General features: G+C 39.8%; 1 protein-coding gene and 1 non-coding gene across 8 annotated transcripts in view; one reads left to right on the top strand and one right to left on the bottom strand.

The window, feature by feature from the left end:
• The window catches only part of Map2k5 (mitogen-activated protein kinase kinase 5), a 238,111-nt gene that overhangs the window by 49,387 nt on the left and 167,896 nt on the right, over positions 1–20,828 (bottom strand). For 6 of the 7 annotated variants that reach the window (XR_006847739.2, XM_046426490.2, XM_046426493.2 and 3 more), the window contains 2 exons: positions 11,725–11,751; positions 11,381–11,413 (listed from right to left, as the gene is read on the bottom strand). Coding sequence is in view for 6 of the 7 variants with exons in the window: in XM_046426490.2 (XP_046282446.1) it covers positions 11,381–11,413; positions 11,725–11,751 (60 nt within the window). In the remaining variant the exon portion in view is untranslated. The remainder of the gene's footprint in view (positions 1–11,380; positions 11,414–11,724; positions 11,752–20,828) is intronic. The other variant, XM_046426492.2, reaches the window with a different exon arrangement.
• Trnaa-cgc (transfer RNA alanine (anticodon CGC)) lies at positions 249–321 on the top strand. The gene has a single exon. It is a non-coding gene; the product is annotated as a tRNA-Ala (tRNA).

A 20,828-nucleotide genomic window follows, 5' to 3' on the forward strand; every position in this document is an offset into this window, starting at 1 on the left:
TAATTTCAGCAGCAAGGGTTATGATAAAATGTCAAATCCTTCCGGAAAAAGACGGCAAGTTATTCCCTCTGGGGTTGGGTGATACCACCTTTTTGTACTTTTTTAATTCCAAGAAAGAATTATCAGGCAGTTATTCTTACCCCACTCCCAACAGCATGTGTATTTTCACAGCCCCGTATCTTCTGAGTTACCCTGTCTGGTGGCAATCATTTCACAAAGTATATGTACATCAAAACTTGTTACAGGCTGGTGATATAGCTCAGTTGGTAGAGTGCTTGCCTCGCATGCACAAGGCCCTGGGTTCAATTCCCAGCACCACAAAAAATGAAAACCAACAAAAACATGTTGTACAACTAAAATATATATAATTTCTATTTGTAAATCACACCTCAATAAAGCTGGATAAATGCAACCTTTACATTATACAAGGCACATTTATATTAAAATTTTTGTATACCTTTAACTTGTTTCTTTTCTCTTTCCTCCTGTTCTTAAAGAGAAGCAAAAGTAGTAGTAGTAGTAGTAGTAATAATAATAATAATAAAAAAACACAAGAGAGACTTATCACATCTGGGGGACAGTCTCCTTCATTCAGGAATAGGTGACCTATCTTAGAGTTCATCGGGAATGTGTATGAAACCCAAAACAGTGCATTGTGCAGACAGACTCAGTTTAACAATGACAGGAATAGCTGTGGCTCTAAGAAGGGGACCTCTGTGGCTCAATGTGAGGGAACTGCTGGCCCTCCCCATAAAGTCTGTAGCTAAGAAGAGGGATTGATAAGAACACCACAGAATGGGGCAGAACAATGGAAACAAGATGGCAGCTGAGTGATGGACAGGAGACAAGAAGGGGAGTACTTGCTCTGGGGCAGCCTTGGGTCCTCAGTGAGGGACAGCAAAGAGGATTTAGATAGAGATGGGAACAGATTTTCTCTGTAAACCAAACAAAACAAATGCCAAATTTAACATTCCATTATTATAATCCCACTTATAAAAGTTTCTGCCTTTTGCAAGTTCTGATGCCTCTGACCATAAAACTTGATAAGATGTAAGAGAGAGTCTACTATTTTACCTCTCTGCCTGGCTGGCATGAGCACACCATTACAGTGGTACTAAAAAGTCCCCATAACTGAGGACCATCAGCTACCCCCGCGAATGCCTCAACTCACCAGGGCCCTTACGTGGACTCTTTGCTTAGATGCGGCTCCCCTGATATTTCCTAGAAATGCCAGCAAACATGCCCAGTGCAGGACGAAGGCAGTGGCAGAGGCCAGTCCCTTCCTTGCGGCTCAGTGAAGAAGGAGGAGCACAGCACAGCACAGCACACGTGGACAGAAGAGGAGGAAAGAGAAGACATAGAAGACTGAGGAAGGGAGGAGAAAATGAGGGAAGAGCCTCCTTTATATAACCACATATTATTCCCTGGTACTGGGATTGGAGTGCTCTGTCACTGAGCTATATCCCCAGCCATTTTTATTTTTTAATTTTTATTTTTTTGGTATTAGGGATTGAACTCAGGGGCACTCAACTACTGAGCCACATCCCCAGCCCTATTTTGTATTTTATTTAGAGACGGGGTCTCACTGAATTGCTTAGTGCCTCGCTTTCCTGAGGTTGGCTTTGAGCTCATGTAATCCCAGGGGCCTCCCGAGCCACTGGGATTACAGGTGTGTGCCACCGCACCCGGCTATTTTTAATTTTTGAGACAGGGACTTGCTAAATTGCTCAGGTTGGCCTTGAACTTTTATCCTTCGCCTCCCCAAGTCACTGGGATTACAGGAGTGTGCCACTGTGCCCAACTATCACCACATTCTTAAAAAGCCTCAAAGCTCCACTCTGCCTTGTTTCTCCTACCACTCCGCCTCTACAGAATTACCTCTGAGAAAATACAGATCTCAATGCGTGGAGCCTTCCATGGATTTCCCTGCCTATAGGGTAAACTGAAGCTTCTTGGTCCAGCGTTTGACGCTCCCACCTGTGGTGTTTTCTAGCTCACTTTAGGCCACTCACTCATGAGTCTTTCCAGCTGCTCCCTACTGTTTGGTTGTGCCCCTGCCTCTGTGGAACAACCTTCTCCTCTTTTCATGTCATAGATGCCTAAGTATTCTCCATGGCTCAGCTCACATACCATCTCCTCTTTGAAGTTGCTTTTCTTATCTTCCCACCTTTTCCAGCCTACCAGGCTCCAGCCCAGTGCCAGGCAAAATCAGCACAGTACTGTTTATATGGCTTTATTATAATTTTTATCATGCTAAATCAATTTAGTTCACCAATTTGTCTCTCCCTAGATCATGCAGTCACCCAGCACAGGGGTCTATCCCGGCAAACGGTAAAGATCATGGCCCAACAAGGGCTCAATGAATGTTCCTTGACATAATGAAAATACAGATTTAAGCCTGTCAGAAGGACAGGGGAAACACTCCAACACACAAGGATAGGCACCAACTTCCTGATAATAATGTAATTCTGTTTATAGCCGATAGCCTAGGAAATGATACAAGAGTCAGTAAGTGGGATGGCATCAAATTAAAGAGCTTCTGCATAGCAAAGGAAACAACAGCATGAAGAGATAGTCTACTGAATGGGAGAATATCTTTGCCAGTCACTCTTTCAACAGAGAATGAATATACAGAACATACAGAGAACTCAAAAAACTCAACATTAAAAAAGAAACTTAATTCAGTAAGTGGGCCAATGAGTTAAACAGACACTTTTCAAAAGAAGAGTACAAATGGCCAAAAAAAAAAAAAAATGTTCAACATCTTTGCCATTAGGGAAATACAAACAAAAACTACACTGAGATTTCATCTTAAGCCAGTCAGAACAGCAACTATCAAGCATATAAATAAAATAAATGCTGGTGATGATGTGGGGAAAAAGGATCATTTACACATTGTTGGTGGAAATGTAAATTATTATAGCCACTATGAAAACAGAAAAGAGGTGCTTCAAAACACTAAAAATTGAGCTACCATATGATCGGTTACACCACTGCTTAGTATCTGTCCAAAATAATTAAAGATAGTATAGTTTAGAGATACATGCATACCCATGTTTACTGCAGTGTAGTTCACAATAGCCAAATTATGGAATCAGTCTACGTGTCCAACAATAGATGAATGGATAAAAAAAGTAGTATAGATACACAATGGAGCTTTATTCAGTCATAAAGAAGAACAGAATTACATTATTTGCAAGAAAATAGATGGCACTGGAGAGTATCATGTTAAATGAAATTAGTCAGGCTCAGAGAGACAAGTGTTATATGTTTTCTCTCATATGTGGAAGCTAAAGGGAAAAAAAGAAAAAAAAGGGATCTCATGAAAATAGAAGGGAGACCATTAGGGTAGAGTAGGGAGATCAGGGGAAAGGAGGAGGGAAGGATAAAAAGAAGTATTGGGAAATGAAACTGGTTAAATTATGTTATATGCAGGTATAACTATGCAACAAAACCCACTATTCTGTATAATTAATATGTAGCAATAAAAAAGTTTTGTTTTTCGTACTGGGGATTGAACCTGGAGTGCTTAACCACTGAGACACATCCCCAACCCCAACCCTTCTTTATTTTGACACAGGGTCTTGCTAAGTTGCTTAGTGCCTTGCTAAGTTGTTGAGACTGGCCTTGAACTTATGTTCCTCCTGCTTCAGCCTCCCAAGCTGGTGAGATACAGGTGAGTACCAGAATGCCTGGCTAATAAAAAAGTCTTAAAAATAATTAAAAATGGATTTTCTAGCAGGGCTGGTCATAAAACGAACTGTGGGTTAAATTTATCTTCTATCTCTCTCTCTCTCTCTCTCTTTTTTTCCCTACTGAGGCCCATCCCATCCAGCTAAATAAGATCTTTTTTCCTAAACACAGCAGCTAAGAATAGAGGCCATTATAGAGAAACTTGCTTCTCCTCTTTTTTTTTTTTTTACTTAAAAAATATTTTATATAAAATAAAATTCACCCATTTAAAGTACACAACTCAGTTCCAGGTCATTTCCCTCATCCTGAAAAGAAACCTAGTACCAGTAACAGTCACTTCTAATTCCCCTGTCCCCTCCAATGTACTTTCTGTTTACTAACTAATCTATTTTCTGTCTCTATGAATTTCCCTGCTGTGAACTTTGCCTGTAAATAAATTTCATATTACATAAGTCTCTTTTTGATTTCCTTCATGTAGCATGTTTTCAAGGTACATCTATGTTATAGAATTTTTCAGTTCTTTATTCCTATTTATGACTGAATAATATTCCAAAGTGTAGATATACCACCTTTATTTTCATGTTTATCAGCTGATGAACTTCTGGGCTGTTTCTATCTTTTGTCTACAATGAATAATGCTGCTATGAAAATCCATGTTTTTACGTGGACATGTGTTTTCAGTTCTCTCAGATATATTTCTAGAAGTGGAATTGCTGGGTCATATAATGATAATTCAATTTAAGTTTAATTAAAAAAATGTTTTTGTGTGTGCTTCTGGGATTGAACCCAGGGCCTTGCACGTGAGCAAGTGTTGTACCACTAACCTATACCCCCAGCCCTATGTTCCAATTTTTGATGACCTGCCAAACTGCACTTCATAGCAACTGCATCATTTCTACATTACCACCAGTAATTTATGAGGGTTTTCATTTCTCTACATTCTTGCCAACACTAGTTATTTTCCATTTTTCTATTTTAGCCATCCTAATGGGTATGAAATATTTGCTCATAGTTTTGACTTACATTTCTCTAATTAATGATGTTGAACATATTTTCATGTGCTTATTCAACATTTATATATCTTCTTTGGAGTAATGCTATTCAAATTCTTCACCCATTTTAAATTGGTTTATCTGTCTTTTTAAGTATTACTGAGTTGGGGGCGTATTGCTATCTTAATATTAAGTCTTCTACTCCATGAGCACAGACTGTCTTTCCACTTATTTATGTTTTTAATTTCTTTCAATGATGTTTTGTAGTTTACAGTATACAAATTCTTTTGTTAAATTTATTCCTAAGTCTTTAATTCTTTCTGATGATTGCAACTTGAGTTGTTTTTTAATTTTGTTTCTGTATTGGCCATTTTGGATTACTGGTGTACAGAAATACAAGAGAGTTTTGTATCTTGATGTTTTATCCCGCACTTTGCTGAACTTGTTTATTAGCTCTAATTTTTTTTAAAAAAGATTTTCTATATATAATATCACATTATTTGCAAGTATAGTTTTACTTCTTCCTTTTCAATATGGAAGTTTTCTTCTTTTTAAAAGATATTTTAAAATTGTCAATGGACCTTTTTATTTTGTTTACTTACTGATTCATATGCAGTGCTGGGGATCCAACCCAGGGCCTCACCCATGCCAGGCAAGCCCTCTACCACTGAGCCACAAGCCCAGCCCTGTTTTCTCCTTGATGAACTGCCCTGCACAGAACCTCCAGGACAATGATGTGCAGCTGTAGCAAGAAGGAGCATCCTTATCTCTGATTTTGGGGGAAAACGTTTGATCTTTCACCATTAAGGACGATGTAACTGTGAGGTTTGGGTAGATATTTCTTATCAGGTTATAGAAGTTATTTTTTTTAACAAGTTTGTTGAATGTCTTTATTATGAAAAGGTACACTGGATTTTGTCAAATGTTTTTTCTGTGTCGGTTGAGATGATCACGTGATTTTTGTCTTTCATTAATATGGTACATGATACTGATTGATCTTCATATGTTGGACCAACCTTATATTCCCGGGATAAATCTCACTTGGTTATCATGTGCTGCTCTTTTTATGTCTTGCTGAATTCATATTGCTGGTATTTTCTTGAAGGTTTTTGCATCTATATTGATAAGGAATATTGGTCTGCAGTTTTCATTTTTTGTGAGTATTTGGTTTTGGTATCAGTATAATACTGGTTTCAAAGGAGAAATTAGGAAGTGTTCTCTCATCATTTATATGGAAAGTTTGAGAAGACATGTTGTTAATTCTTCATTAACCATTTGGTAGGATCACCAATATAATGATATGGTCTTGAGCTTTCCCCTGCGGGAGTTTTTGTTTTTGTTTTTAATATATCTTTCCTTATTATAGGTTTATTTAGATTCTTCGTAAGTCAGTATTGGTATTTGGGTCTTTCTAGGAATTTGTCCATTTCAGCTAAGTTATCTAATTTGGTGGCCTACATTTTTCACAGTATTCCCTCATAATCCTTTTTATTTCTGCAAAGTTGGTAGTAATGTGTCCTCTTTCATTGCTGACTGTAGACACTAGTGTCCTACCTCACTGTCATTCTAGCTATGAGCTTGTCATTTTGTTGATCTTTTCAAATGTTGTGGTTTAGCTATGAGGTATCCCCCAAAAGCTCATGTGTAAGACAATGCAAGAATGTTCAGAGGCAAAATGATTACTTTACGAGAGATATACCTAATCATTGGTTTAATCTACTAATATGGATTAACTGGGTAATAGCTGTAGGCAGGTAGGGTACAGCTGGAGGAGAAAGGTCATTGGGGGTGTGCCTTTGGGGTAAAGCTCTCTGTGTTACCTGGTGCCATGTTCTGAGCTGCTTTTCTCCTCTATATCATTCTACCATGATGTTCTGTCTCACCTCCGGCCCAAAGCAATGAACTAACACCTTTGAAATGGTGAGTGCCAAATACACTTTTTCTCCTTTAAAATTCATGTTAGGTCTTTTGGTCACAGTGATGAAAAAGCAGACTAAAATATCAAAGAACCGACTTTTGGTGTCACTGATTTTCTCTTCTCTATTTCACTTATATCTGCTATAATCTTTTATTATTTTCATTCTCCTGCTTGCCTTGGGTTCAGTCTTTTATTCTTCTTCTAGTTTCTGAAGTAGAAGATAAGGCTGCTAATTTTGAGATTTTTTTAAAAAAATATATATTTTTAGATGGACACAATACCTTTATTTCACTTATTTATTTTTATGTGGTGCTGAGGATTGAACCCAGGGTCTCGCATGTGCGAGGCGAGTGCTTTACTGCTGAGCCACAACTCCAGTTCCATTTTTGAGATCTTTTTTCCCTTTTTTTGGTTCTGGGGATTGAACCCTGGGGTGCTTTACCACTGATCTACATTCCCCAATCCTTTTTATTTTTTATTTTGAGACAGGGTCTCACTAAGTTGCTGAGAGTCTTGCTTCATTGCCCAAGATGGCCTCAAACTTGTGATCATCTTACCTCAGTCTCCTGAGTCACTGGGATAACAGGCATTCACCACTATATCTGGCTCTTCTCAATTACAGGCTGTTACCAACCACTACAGTTTGTGCTACTTCAGAATTACTTTAATGTTCTACAAATCTTGCAGGGCTAAGAAGCTAACACTTTTGAGTAGCTACTTCTTATCAGGTATAAAACATTACTTAAACAAATTCACATTTTATGGTAAAATGAATAAAGAAACAGAAGTATAAATCAGGGATTTGTTGATTGTTCTGTTGAGCACCTACAGATGCCAAGTAGGAATTTATTTTTAGCTATAATATACCTGAAACATATCTGTACTCAGAATAATAACCTATTTCTCTGATTGTCATATTTTAGACAACTTGAATGTTCTGAAACACATCTGTGAACTCAAAAATGATTCACAAGATAGTTTCAGGCCCTTCTGCTTGGCATTTACCTGTTTTCTTTCCTAACCTAGGAAATTCCTCTTTGTCTTCTAAGACTGAGTTTAAATGTCAACTCTCCTAATCTACCTCAGTCCTAGGTTCTATGGTATTCATCCCATACTGAACCATCCTTCTACCTTTCTATATCCATCTCCTCGCCAAGGCCGTGGATTACCTAGGGGCAGACTCAAGGGTGAGGTGCCACTTGCATCTTTGTAGTTCTCAGTAGCCCCCACCAGCCGACTCCAGACAGCTTGGGAATTGGTGACTCAGACATTACTGATGTATTCCCACCTGCTCCAACACCAGCATGGCCAGCCCTCTGCTCCCAGCCATGCTGGGAGCCCAGGCCTGGAGAGAGCTTAAGGTGAATCTGTAGCCTCTACGTCCCTCATTTGGAGCCTTTAAGTGTGGCTAGGGTCACTCTTAGGAGTGTAAAGATGAAACATACATGGTTGGTTTGCTGGGGTAGCAGGTAGACGGGCACTGACAAGAATGAGGAGTGACCATAGAAAATAGAGGCAATCACAAGAGAGGACACAAGAAAAGCACCAAGCAGAGTAGCACAGAGCAGAAGGCTCTTTAGCCTGGGGCACAGAGCTCTCTGCACTTCAGAGGCCCCAAACATCACTGGGTGTCAAGGCCAGATGCACAAGCAAAATGGTTGGTAAAATTCAGTGAAAGAACAAAGTAGGCCCCACACAATTTTATAGCCCTAGAGGGCATTAATACATCAAAATTTAGTTCAGTATCATGTTCAAAACAGAACCTGAATCACTGAGAAAAGGTTAAATGATATTCACCACATCTGTCAATAGGTTGCCAAGAACAAACACATTTTAGAAACACATTTCTTTCAAAAAATGCAAATTTTCTCATAGATGTCAGAGCTTAAAGTAAGAAATTATCTAGACAATAGGGGCCACCTTAATCCCAAAGATAATGTGTCAGGTACACAGAGACACATTACTTACAATGAGCCACAGCAGTTTCCAAGGCAAGGCAAGCAGGAATTGGGGAGCACCTGGTCACATAAAGGTCTTAAGGTAAGAAGTTCTGTGGAGAGAACAACTCTGGGGCGCCAGGTGGTATCTTGAGGACATCACTCATATACTGAGCAAGCCAGCTCTAAGTCAGAGAAACTCTACCACCAAAGCTAAACTGGATCACCCAGATTTCTAACTGGAGCCTGTGTTCTTCTGTTGCCTTGGTTACCCTTCCAGTTCCTGATCTGTGGTCCAAGTTTCATGTTCATGATTCTTATTCCTCTGTTTAGTTTTTGGAGTCTTCTATTTGGCCACATGGTGGATAATTCTGGCTCCGTCCCACAGTTCTACCCCTTGACTCTCAGGCTGGCTCTAACTTTCACTTCTGGCCATTCTGGCTCCTGTGCACCCTGGTCTTGTTTTACTGCTTCTTCACTCTTTGCCATGACAGAAGGTCAAGACAAATGCACAATATAATAGTGTATGTTAAGCTGGGCTCTGCTATAGCTATTTTGTACATGATTCCAAATAAACTCACTGTATTTGAATTGGCCTCCCTTAGAGGTAGCATTTTTTGACATGACTTTTCTCTTACTGGAAACAGTACCAGTTTCTGATACCCATACCCAAGGAGCAATTGGCTCAATTCCTGGCTGGAATTCATTCATAAATATAAGCACTAAAAGTCGGATCTCTTGATAGCTACTTGTCCCATGGGACCTACATGGGCAGGTTTAACCTTAGAAAGTCACTCTATAAGAGGTTCTCAAACATTGAAATGCAGAGTTACCTATGAAATTACCAGCCTCTGGGCATCGTCTCCAGATTACTCAGTAATCAGGGCCCAGGATTCTGCGTCTTTAAGAATCTAAGCCAGTTAGTTCTTGGACCACTCTATGAGGAACACTGCATCACAGCAAGGAAAAACCTGACACATACACAGGACAAGCACAGCTAAGTACAGCTCCCCACCAGCCTCTTCTCTGATGCCATCAGGCACCTTGCTACCACAGGTTACTTAGGCTTAATCTTCCCCAATACTCTTAACTGCAAAATATCAGCTCAGTTCAAAGATCAACTTGCATTTAGTCAAGACAAAGTCGATTTTCTAGGTTTCCATAAAGAAGATATTCTAAAATGGTTTTGGAATAAATGAGGATATGATTTTATGTATTTTTTCTCTTGAATGAAGAAGAAATGCTATAAAGAAAAACATACCATTGAAGTGACAGACTACTGCTTCACAGAACATCACCCTATAATAATTTCAAGTCTCATGATTTTGCCCAAATTAAACAAGTAAAATATTTCAAATTTACAGCAACCACTGCTACTATAAATATGGAATGAAAATATCTATCTGATCCAGAAAACATTCAAATTAACTCTCCAGCAATACACGTATTACTGCTGAGGAGTATCTGTACCTGAATCTTCTGCGGCCCAGGAGCCCGGCAAAGCAAGAACAGCAGGGCCTGGGAAGTGCAGCAGGCTGTGCATTGAGATGGGTGGGCCAAGTTTCCCTGGGCATTTCCCCAAGCACAACTGGAGGGAGACCTCAGGAAAATCAGTTTAATTAGGAGGATTCTGATGGGGATAGGAGGCTTTTGGAATCTAAGATGACAGGAGATATTGATGAGCTATTAGATCCAGGAGGCCTGTCTGATATCTGAGATAATGGCGTCTCCATTTGTTTCAGGACGATGCCTTCATTTTTGCACCAACATGGTTTATGGCTTGCAGGGGATATATGGACTGACTGATGCAACCATTAAGGATGTTAGAGCCCCATTCTTACTATTATTGTGATATGTGTGTGTTTTTGTCTTTTTCCTAGGAGGATCTTTATTTTTTCTCCCAAATCTCATAACTGGTTATGCAGATGTTTAATTGAGAGGAATAACTATGAATTACGGTTTGTTTTTTTCCTTTTAAACTTTCCTCTCTGAATCATTTATTGCTTTCCCTCTCTATTTACAAGTGTTCCAAATATTAGAAAATTAAAGTTTAAAAAATAAACAATTGCTGGTAGGCAAGCCCAAGCCCAAAAAAGCAGTTTTGTAAAAATGTGAAGTTTCTTTCCTGAGAGCGTTGTGTATGTACTCTGACACTGCTTCTGTACAAGAAGGAATTTAAAGTCAGAATAAGAAGTTGAAAAAGTTGAGAAAGAAATGCAGGTAGATGAGTTCCATGAAGGCATGGAAGGGATCGTGGAACTCTGAGGGAAAAGGATGATTGAGGTGAGATCACTTAAACTGTGAGACAGCTAGTTTCTAGAACATGCATGAAGTTAGCAGTGTGTGCTCGAGGAAGGGCCTAATTAGGAAACTAATGCTGAGCTGTTGACCTAAAGCTTTTGAACCTCTTTTCACCCTGATATACTCTGAGTAGATAAAGGAAGGCACATTTTACCCAGCTTGTTGGCCATCCAACTCTGACCCTAGCCTATGGAGTGACTTTAGATGTCTACTGTGGAAAAAATGAAACGACTTTAATTTCCAGCTCCATCCCCATCTGGCCAGGGAGAGGATCAATTAATATCATCGTGTTTTGTCTTTAGGGCCTCTGACACCCCTGAGGACCAGCCTGTAGGACAGTCTGTCTTTGCAGGGATTCTTGGCCAGAATCAGGAGAACAGGACTCAGGACGAGGCCAGTTCACGTAACACAGCTCAGAGCATACAACACAACTTGCTCCGAGGATGTTGGGCATTGTGCTTCATTAGGAAACAAAATATAAGCTTTCCACACCATTAGGAATGACTTTAGGAGTGAAAGCACATAAGACGATGCCTCACCTCATCAACAATGCACTGCAGAAGCTGGAGAGGCTGCAATGGAAAAGAAGAGAGGGAAAAGTATTAGCCTCCGTGCAATATCTTTACAGTGGAGTGGAAAGAAAAAATCATTAATGCAATAAAATATAGCAAGATTAATCAACAACAGCAAACTCTTATAAAAACATTGATGCTCAGGATGTTCTATTATTTCTAATGGTACCTAATCTAATACAGGCAGTTAAAGGTTTGCATTTTCTTCAAAATGCAATTTGCTAAGTTTAAAACAAGGCATTCAAGCATGCAAAGGAAGCAGCCATCAGGAAAAAGAAAAGTGAATTTTTTTCTGAACTCATAAAGCTTACCATTAAAGATCCCTGGTTTTTCTGAATCTGAAAAAAGGCAATATGTAATTAGCATGTCATAATCAAAATGACTCACTTGGACACATTATGATCACTGAGAGAAAATTATTGCATTGCTGGTGGCAATTTGTGGGCATGTGTTAACACAATTTACATAATGAAAATACACAAATGTTAATAGCTCGCTTCTCATTTATAGGCGAAAGTCAGCAGAATGTTAATTTCACACAACACTTTTTAGTACCCTCCAGGTTGTATTAGAATAGGGAGAAAAACCATAATCCATTTCAAAAGGCTGTTTACGATTCAGATATAAATAATGTTTTATATTGCTAGATTGTGAACACTGGGCTTAATGTTGCAATCATTGCTAATGTTATGAAGCTCACTCTTTTTAAATTAAAAACCGATTTATTTAAAATTGAAATTAAATCATAGTCAGAAATTAGAATTTTGGATTCCTGCCAGTGTCTGCTCACAATCCCCTATTTTGTGAAGAAAACTTTAATTATGTGGTTGAAGTATTTGCTTCTAACTTGGGAGTAGGGTAGAAACTCCACCTTTTCCAACGTTCCTTCAGCCTGTTTCCAGGGCAGCAAGGCTCTCTGGGACAATCAAATTCATGCAACTCTGACACTTTCTCAGGAGTAAAAGCTGAGTCCAATCAGAGAGCTGTTCCTAATCGACATTCTGAGGGCAGGCTCTTCACACTGAACACCAGGTCTCTTAGAAAGTTACCAGAATGTGACAAGATTAACATAGCATCAACTCAGTGATTAAAATATTAAATAATGCCTACAGTTATTTCAAACTCGGTGAAAATGGAGTCCCAGGGACAAAATTCCCTAAGAAGGAAATTTTTAGGAAGCAAATACTACTATTGATGGATCGACTATTTTCTGGGATACATGAGTGCCAACCAGTGGGTAAAGTGTAGGGAAAATAGTAATAGTCCCTAATATGTTTTTAATAATACTTTAAAAAGTTCTTTTCATACAGACTCTCATTTGATTGGCATGACCACCCTGAGGTACGCAGGGATGGCCATCTCTAATCTATGACAGGAAAACAGGGCCTCCCAGAGGATGGGGTAGCCTGGTCTCAGACCCAGGCTGGGTGGTGCTGGGGCTTCTCCAGTGCTTTCTCTCCAGTATCTACATTACACCTGCTCACAATTACCACATTATTAAAATACCAGTGGATTTACACATTTGTATACTTGGCATGGTAGAGTTGGTAAATGCTCAGTCTTGCTGTGTACATTGTAAGCTTTTTGAGGGCAGCAGCTGTGTTTACGCATTTCTTTTGCATTCACCTGGCTTCAGCAGACCCTTCCACCTAGTATTTGAGAGTTTTAAAAGGTGCTTTCTCAACTGCCCACTCATGGCCTCCTTCCGGAAGCCTCTGTCTCAGGCCGACTGGTTCTATGCTGATGGTTCCTGCTTAGTGCTGTCCTCAATTACTGCTCCTCCTGGTTCCTTCAGTCAAGGAGACTTCCAGACAGGGCTCTGCAGGTAAAGATTTACACTAGAAGGGCAGGCAGAGCTGTTTTCCACCACTCCAGGGAAGTTAAAGAATTTAGTAATAAGCCACACCACCTTTTAAAAAACCTTGAAAAGCACAGGTAACTTCTCCCTTGATACAAGACACCCATGATGTTTGCTTTTGTTTATTTTTTCCCAAGCATACATAGGTACTCCCTCCACCTCCAGAGTCTTAGTAAGATAAATCTGCTTCAACGGTACAGTTATTTGTAGTGAACAAAGAATTAGAAATCTGTTTAAAATTTTTTAAAAAAATTTTTAGTTGTAGATGAACACAAAACCTTTATTTTATTTATTTATGTGGTGCTGAGGATTGAACCCAGTGCCCCACACATGCGAGGCAATAGCTCTACCACTGAGCCACAACTCCAGCCCTAGAAATCTATTTTTGGTATCAAAATTTTCACAAATTTCCAAGAGTCAGGGGAACATTCCAACATTCTCTGAGGAAAGCATGCAGCAAAAATTTGTAGACATGTTTGGACATGAGTTCAGGCATGGATTGTGAGACATTGTCCCTGGTAACATAAGCTGTGTGAACCAAAAGAATTGAGAGGAGAGAATTGGGATCTTCCGGAAGGCCTTCTCCTTATCCTGTTCTGCCTGTTAAAAGAGTAACTTAAAGAGAACTTGTACTATTTTAACACTTGTTCTTTGCTACAAGGAAACAGCAATACCAAAGTCTTTTTTATGATCCTATAATTATCCTGCTTTGCCCAGGTTTTTAAAGAGAGATGTTGTTACCAGGTTTTATTATGTAGTTCTGATAGCAACATATTATATGAAATCATCTTCATAAATTTTGTATTAAGGTAGCAGTGCTAGTACCTGAAATTGATTCCAAATGCTTAAGATACTCAATTACTTTTTAACACTATTATACAATGCAGTGACTTATATCTTCGATATCACAGAATTTGATGAGTAACATCATTGTAATTGATTCATTTTCTCAATTAAATAAAGCTACTGTGCTTTTCTTTATAGGAATGCCACACAGACCATAGATGTATTGTCTCCTTTTCCAGCCTCAGATATATTGCCTTAAAGGCTGTATTCTGTTCCTCTGTTAATTCCACCAGAAAATTTAACGCCACAGTCATATTTTTCAAATTCTGAACTGCCATGCACTAGACTGTATTTATATTAGGCATATTTTTCACTGCTAAACTCTTTGTTGTTTACCTTTTTCAAGATCACATTATTGTACGGGCACAGCAACCATAAAACAGATTCAAACAAAGTCAACCTCCAGTCATTGCCTCTGCTTTTGCACACAGTTCATGAAAAAGTGAAGCCCCTAGTTTTATAGCACATTAAAAGTGGTACTAAGGGTACTCAATATAAAATGTTAGCTTTGTGAACGCCTATCTTTATTCTAGGTCTGCCTTCCAAATGCCTGGCTGCAGAGCAGAGTTCAGAGGAACACAATAATATTGTTAGAGCTGACGTATTGCCTGCCCCTCGCAACATATGAAATGCTGTTTATAACTAACGTGTCGAAGTCCACATTCCTGCTTCTGCATTTTACTTGTGTTGAGCGGTTTCTATGCCTAACTAGTAATTGGGGACAATAACAGAACAATAATTGTTCCAGACATGTACTTTGCTAAAGAGTCTTTAGAACTAGTAGTGTTTTGATTCACTAATTAGATGAACCTTTCCCCTCTTCTGGGCCCAGCTTTCTTTTGTCAGCTGTTAGATCCAAGGTTTAAGGCCAACCTAACAGGGTACAGTTATGCCTCGTTCTCATGTAAGACAGACCTGTAAGTGTTTTTAAAAGGGAAGAATGACTTTATTTAAAAAAGGAGTCTCAAGTACCAGTTAGGTCTTTCTATTATTATACTGACGTTTATTGTGTATTTCTTTGCAAAGACCACATAGTTGGTAATTAGAAAAACTCCTATAATAAGACATATGACTTGGGAAAATGATGCTGGAAAAGAAATTGACAATAAAAAGTTTGTGTGCGGGGCCTCAACTATTTAGTCAATGGTACTGGTGTTAAAAAGCTATTACTGTGGCTTCCCTTCTGCTTTTTTCCCTGTAGAGATTCTTTTTACATACAGTGGGAAAACAGACCTTGCTACCAGCCCTTTACATTATATTCAGAGGCACAATCAGAAAACTGAAATGCATCCACCTATGTAACTTAGAGAAGACACCAGCGATAGCTTTCATTTTCTCGTTTTACTCTCTGAAATTATGGCTTGCCCTGAAGCTCTTGTCTGAGAGATTTATGTGTGACCTAGGTCAGATCTTCCAATATCAGTTGACAAATTTTCTCTTTACATATTTACTGCTTTTCAAGCTTGTGTTATTTTCTTTTAAATAGAAAAAGGAAATATAAAATAACATTGTATGGTTGGAATTTTTAAAGAATATCAGTGTCATTTTTTTGTGCTGCTGGTATCAGATTCTTGCTTTCAACACTGAACTATTCACCCTCTCCTTTTTTGAAAACTTCAAATTTTGGGCACTGTAGTTATTTTGCAAAGACTCTCTTTTTTTTAAAGACAGTTTTTTTTTTTTTTTTTTGGTGCATAATGCTATAACCCTGGATAAATAAACAGGGATTATGTCAAACTGGGAATTTCATATTCTAGATGAAGAATTATAACCTTAAAGAACTTTTCAAATGGAAAGAACCTCAAAGGTGCTTTAGTCCAACTTGCTCAATGTGCCATTAAGGAAACTGAGGCTCAGAGCAAACAGTGTCCAGGGTCACAGATGGAGCCTGGCCTGACAGTTGGCTCAGAGGCTGCCTGCTGGGGAAATGCACAACTTGGGAATCAAAGACCCTGGAATCAGATCCCAGGGGCCTCAGCCAGCTTCTCCCTCAATGGGGCTCAGTGCTGTTGTCTACACATCGAGGAAATGGGCTACAGGAGCCCAGGTTCCTTGAAGGCTCCCATCCAGAGCTCTGTTTCCCAGCCAAGGAGAACAGTACCAGCACTAGCACTGGGCTAGGTGCTCACACACAGAGATGCAAGAAATGAAGGGTCTGCACATTGGGAAACCTTTAATGAGAGAGAGAAGAAAAAAAAATCACTTCCACAGCTTTATATCCATTCCCTTGTGCCACTAATTTTTAATTTTTTTTAAAGGAGTATAAATGGGAATGTTGATAAGGGGATATTTTCACTGAATGTCATATGAGACAAAACAATGGAAAATAGACATTACTTCTAAGGATGTAACACGAACAAGCATAATTTACTTGTGCCATCCTATCTCCCCTGTCTATCAGCTTCTGTCCTTGTTCCTGTTCTTATCATGCCTATGAGTCTATCAGTGAACCTGATGTAGGGTTCAAGACAAAAAGAAGTTCTAAGAGGACTCTGCAGGCAGCTACTGAATAGGGTCTGAGAAAGTCACTGTGACTCCCACATTCCAAGATCTGCTCACTGGCACCTTCTCTCTGGCCCATGTCTCAGACTCCAGTTGAGGTGCTGTATTCGGGAGTGACCAATTTAGACAAGAGAGACACCATAATCCCTGAATTTAGCACACAGCTTGGTGGAATAGAAAGGCTGTAAGATGCCGAGAGGAGGGCACGGCTCAGACAGACCAGACAGAAAATCATCATGGCCATAAATTAGATCACTTGGCTCTCGCTGCTTCCCGAGTATCAAGGACAATGCATTTTCACACAAAATACAACAGCTGGAGCACCAAGGTATGGAGCAGCATCATTCATTTGCTGGGTCTGCCAGTCAGTGAGCAGAAAAAAGAAGACCTGCTTACCAGCCCCTGCTCCTTCACCCTTTGTGTATTTAAAACTGACATAGCTCATGTCCCACCCCACATGCATACAGGAGCCATGGTAAATCCTCCTCTGGGCAAATAGACATTTTAATTTTGTGAGAAAAGCAGGGGCTTGAAACTGCAATCCAAAATAATTGATGTGAATTATAAAATTAATCTTTCCCTTAGTGATACAGGGATTGACCAAGGAGTTCATTAAGTACCTCTCTTTTGAAGAAGATTTTAGACATGTGCTGTGTTGAACTTCCTTTCAATATTCCAGACAAGACTGGCCTTACTTCGGAATCTGGTTTGAGAATATCAGTTGTCTGTGTGGAGGTGGGGAAGGGGTGGCTTTTTCTGATGGAGGCCTGTTGACTACTCCATTCTTCGTGATCAAATAAATCTGTTACAGTGAACTTTTAGTGTCAAATGTCTGAAAGGGTTTCTGGAGTTTCCATTTGTTTGCATCTGTTAGCTTAAGTCTTCCCCACACCATCGAATCCAGGTGATGGAGGAGGTCGCCCAGTCCAGTTCTTCACCAGTGTAGAAATTCACTTTATCAGATTCCAGACAGAGACTTCCAGTTTTGGGATTCCAATGATTCCCTCTTGAGCAGCTTGTATTTCTAGAAAGTTCTTTCCTATTTTCAGTCCAAACATGTCTTCCTATAAGATGTACCTATGATTTTGGAGATGTGGCGAATGAATCTAATGTCAGTTCTTCATATATTTGAAGACCGCCATCAGTCTTTGAAATGTTTTCTTTCCTGAGTAAGCACCCCCACTGCCTTCCTTATGATTAGCTGCTAGTCTGGGTGTGCTCTGTCCTTCTTCAACATTCTCTGATCCTGAGTAGCCCACATACTCCATGAGAGGATGACTCCCCCACATGTATGGCATATGGTTCAGCCTATATTGGTCAGTACCACCCTGGGAACAGGGAATTAAAATTGTCCCATCAAATTGAAGTTCAGGGCTTTGGTTGCCTGTGGAGGAAAGGACCACTCTTCCCCTCTCCAGCAGTAAGTGGTTTATCCAAGAATCCCGGCAGCTATTCCTGGTCTGTGAAAGGAGAAGCCTATTAAGAAGTGAGCTAAAAGTCACTTGTTGGATCAGGTTCTACCTAAACTCAGCATGACGAGGCTTTTGATTCATGTGATCCAGTAAATTCCCCTGTAGTTAAGGCTACTTTGTGCTGGAGTTTCTGAAGGGGGTCTGATGGACCCAGGCATCATTTCACATTCTCTACCACAATGATCACCTTCCTCTGAATGTGTGCACCAGAATCCCCCTTATCCACAGGAGATAAGTTCCAAGACCCCTGGTGTATGTCTGTAACTGCAGAATGCCCTGAACCCTATCTATACCTATGATGCTTTCTCCTATACCTATGTAACTATGACAAACTTTCATCCTTTCACTTACAGGAAGCACTTCATGGCTTCCCTTTGGCACATCAGAATGGCTAGCATCACCAGTCTTGTGCTTTGGGGGTACTGTTAAGTACCCCTGATCATGTACTTTCCACTGGCTGGCTTAGGCCACCTTGTTCTGGACACTACACACTGCATAGCAGAAATTCACAGAGGTTAAAAGCGCACTCACATTTTTGATAGCCCTATCACAGAGTTGGCTTAACTGAGTGAAAACAGGAAAAGCACTGAAAAAGAAACATTGCTCTTATGTACTTTTCCATTTCTCACATGTCTCATTGACACAGTATTTAAGAGTCAAAATGAGTAGATAGTAAATCAATTTCGGGACATAGACAAGTTTGAAGATGATGCTATCTGTTGCCTCTCTCCTCAACAGAAACTACATCAGCGTTTTGTTTGGCTGAGGTTTGTCCTACAGTGAAGTACAATCATCGACTCTTGGGGTCTGAAACAATCTTATAGGTTTTTCTTTCTTTCTTTCTTTCTTTTTTTTGGTTTGTGTGTATTTTGTGGTACTGGGTATAATCTAGGGGCACTTTACCACTGAGCTATTCTCCCATACTCCCAGCCCTTTTTATTTTGGGGCAGAGTCTCATTAAGTAGCTGAGGCTGGCCTCGAACTTGCCATTCTCTTGCAGCAGCCTCCTTAGTCACTGGGATTATAGATGTGCATCACCAAGCCAGGGCTTTAAAGGTTTTTTTTTTTTTTAAATACAACTGAGCTCCACCCTTATCTGATCCTTGACTTCTTCCCTGCATCATACCCCTGCTGACTGAACTGCTGTTGGAATTCATCGGGTGAGAGGGAGCTTGCATTTCTCCAATGGCTTTTCCAACTCTTGCCCCAATTCTACCCTCCTGACAGTACAAACCCACATCTTCTCTAAAGACAACTATGTGTTGGGTGCAGAGCAGGCTGAACTGTGTTGTCTGCAGGGCAGGCTGAACAGATGTTGGCTGCAAGATAGCCCATGCACTCAAACCCCCTCTATCTGGTCCTTTATCACCTGTTTGTGTCAAGTCCCACTTAAGGCTGAGCACTCAACCCCCCTTGGGCCAACAAGGCAGCTTGCAGACCCAGAGGCCCCATTAGATTTGGGCTATAAAAACTCCCTCCTGCCAGGCCCCCCTCTCTCTCCCTCTCTCTCTTGCTCTTTCTCTCTTGCTCTCTCTCTCTCTTGCTCTTTATCTTTCTTACGCGCGTTCTCTGTCTCTCTCTTGCTCTTGCTCTCTCCCTGTTCATCTCTTCTCTTTTCTCTCTCTCTCTTTCCTTCTTTCCTTTCTCTTTGTTGCACTGCTGCAATAAAGATCTGTTGGTTGCTCCGAGTGTTGTGGTCACTTTCCTTTCACTATGACTTCTCAGAAGTGTTTATCCTTTACTCTGTAATGCTGTCAAGGTGGAGTGTGAGTATGGGATATGGAAGAAAAGAAAGGGAACAAAACGATTAATTGAAAGCTTCAGAATGAGTTGATGGTCAGTTTCTTCTGATTGCAAAATTTGCTTTGCCAATGTGTGAAAAAGTAAAAGTAAAATTGAGCTAAATAATTTAGTTCTCCGATTTCATATTTGTTTATCAAGTACTTACTCTATTCCAGGCAATGTACTAGATTCTGGAACCCAAGAGATGGATAAGATACAACTTCTGCTCCACAAAAATGAATGACTCATGTAAGATCCCAGAAACTCCATAGCAGGGCTAAGACTTAAGCATACAGCTTGCAGTCTTCTCTAAAGGTCATGCTGTAGTTGGACAAAATACAGCTCTCTGGAGTTCTGCTTTCTTCCCTCAGGACACCGTGGACTTCTTTTTTTTTTTTTTTCCCCATTATTAAATTATTTGCTCTGTAAATTTCTAAGACATTTCCCCTAACCCTCAACCCCCAGGTAGTGCTCTTGTCATTGCAAGGAAGATTATGTCATGGGCCTAGGCTCCATGTATTACTGCATTTGTAAAAAACCACCATACATTTGACAACATTGTTTAGTCTGCTGAGATCCTGATAAGCAGCAACTGCAGCCAGTACACGGTACATGTGGCACAAGGAAGGGCAGACTCTTTGAAATGGTTACATATAACCTTGTTATATGTTAACTAACATGTACCTTACTGGCTTGATTGCAAATGAAATGCAAAATAGATCTAAAGAAAATAAGTCATGGATGTAGAATGAACAGGACTAAGTTTGACTTTTGTTCCAGAGTTTTAGCTCATTCTTTTCGTATTGTGACATGTGTAAATTGGGTTTCAATAAACCCAGGAGCACTCAGGAGGAGATGGTGATGTGAAAGCTGGTTCAGCATTTTTCATTTCTGTTTACAAAATAACTCTTGGTTCAGACAATATGTTACATGGATGCATTTGAAAAATGGCCAG

The sequence above is a fragment of the Marmota monax genome, unplaced genomic scaffold, assembly GCF_021218885.2.
Source record: "Marmota monax isolate L192 unplaced genomic scaffold, Marmota_monax_Labrador192_F-V1.1 WCK01_AAM20220418_F8-fsc00078, whole genome shotgun sequence".
Taxonomy (NCBI): domain Eukaryota; kingdom Metazoa; phylum Chordata; class Mammalia; order Rodentia; family Sciuridae; genus Marmota; species Marmota monax.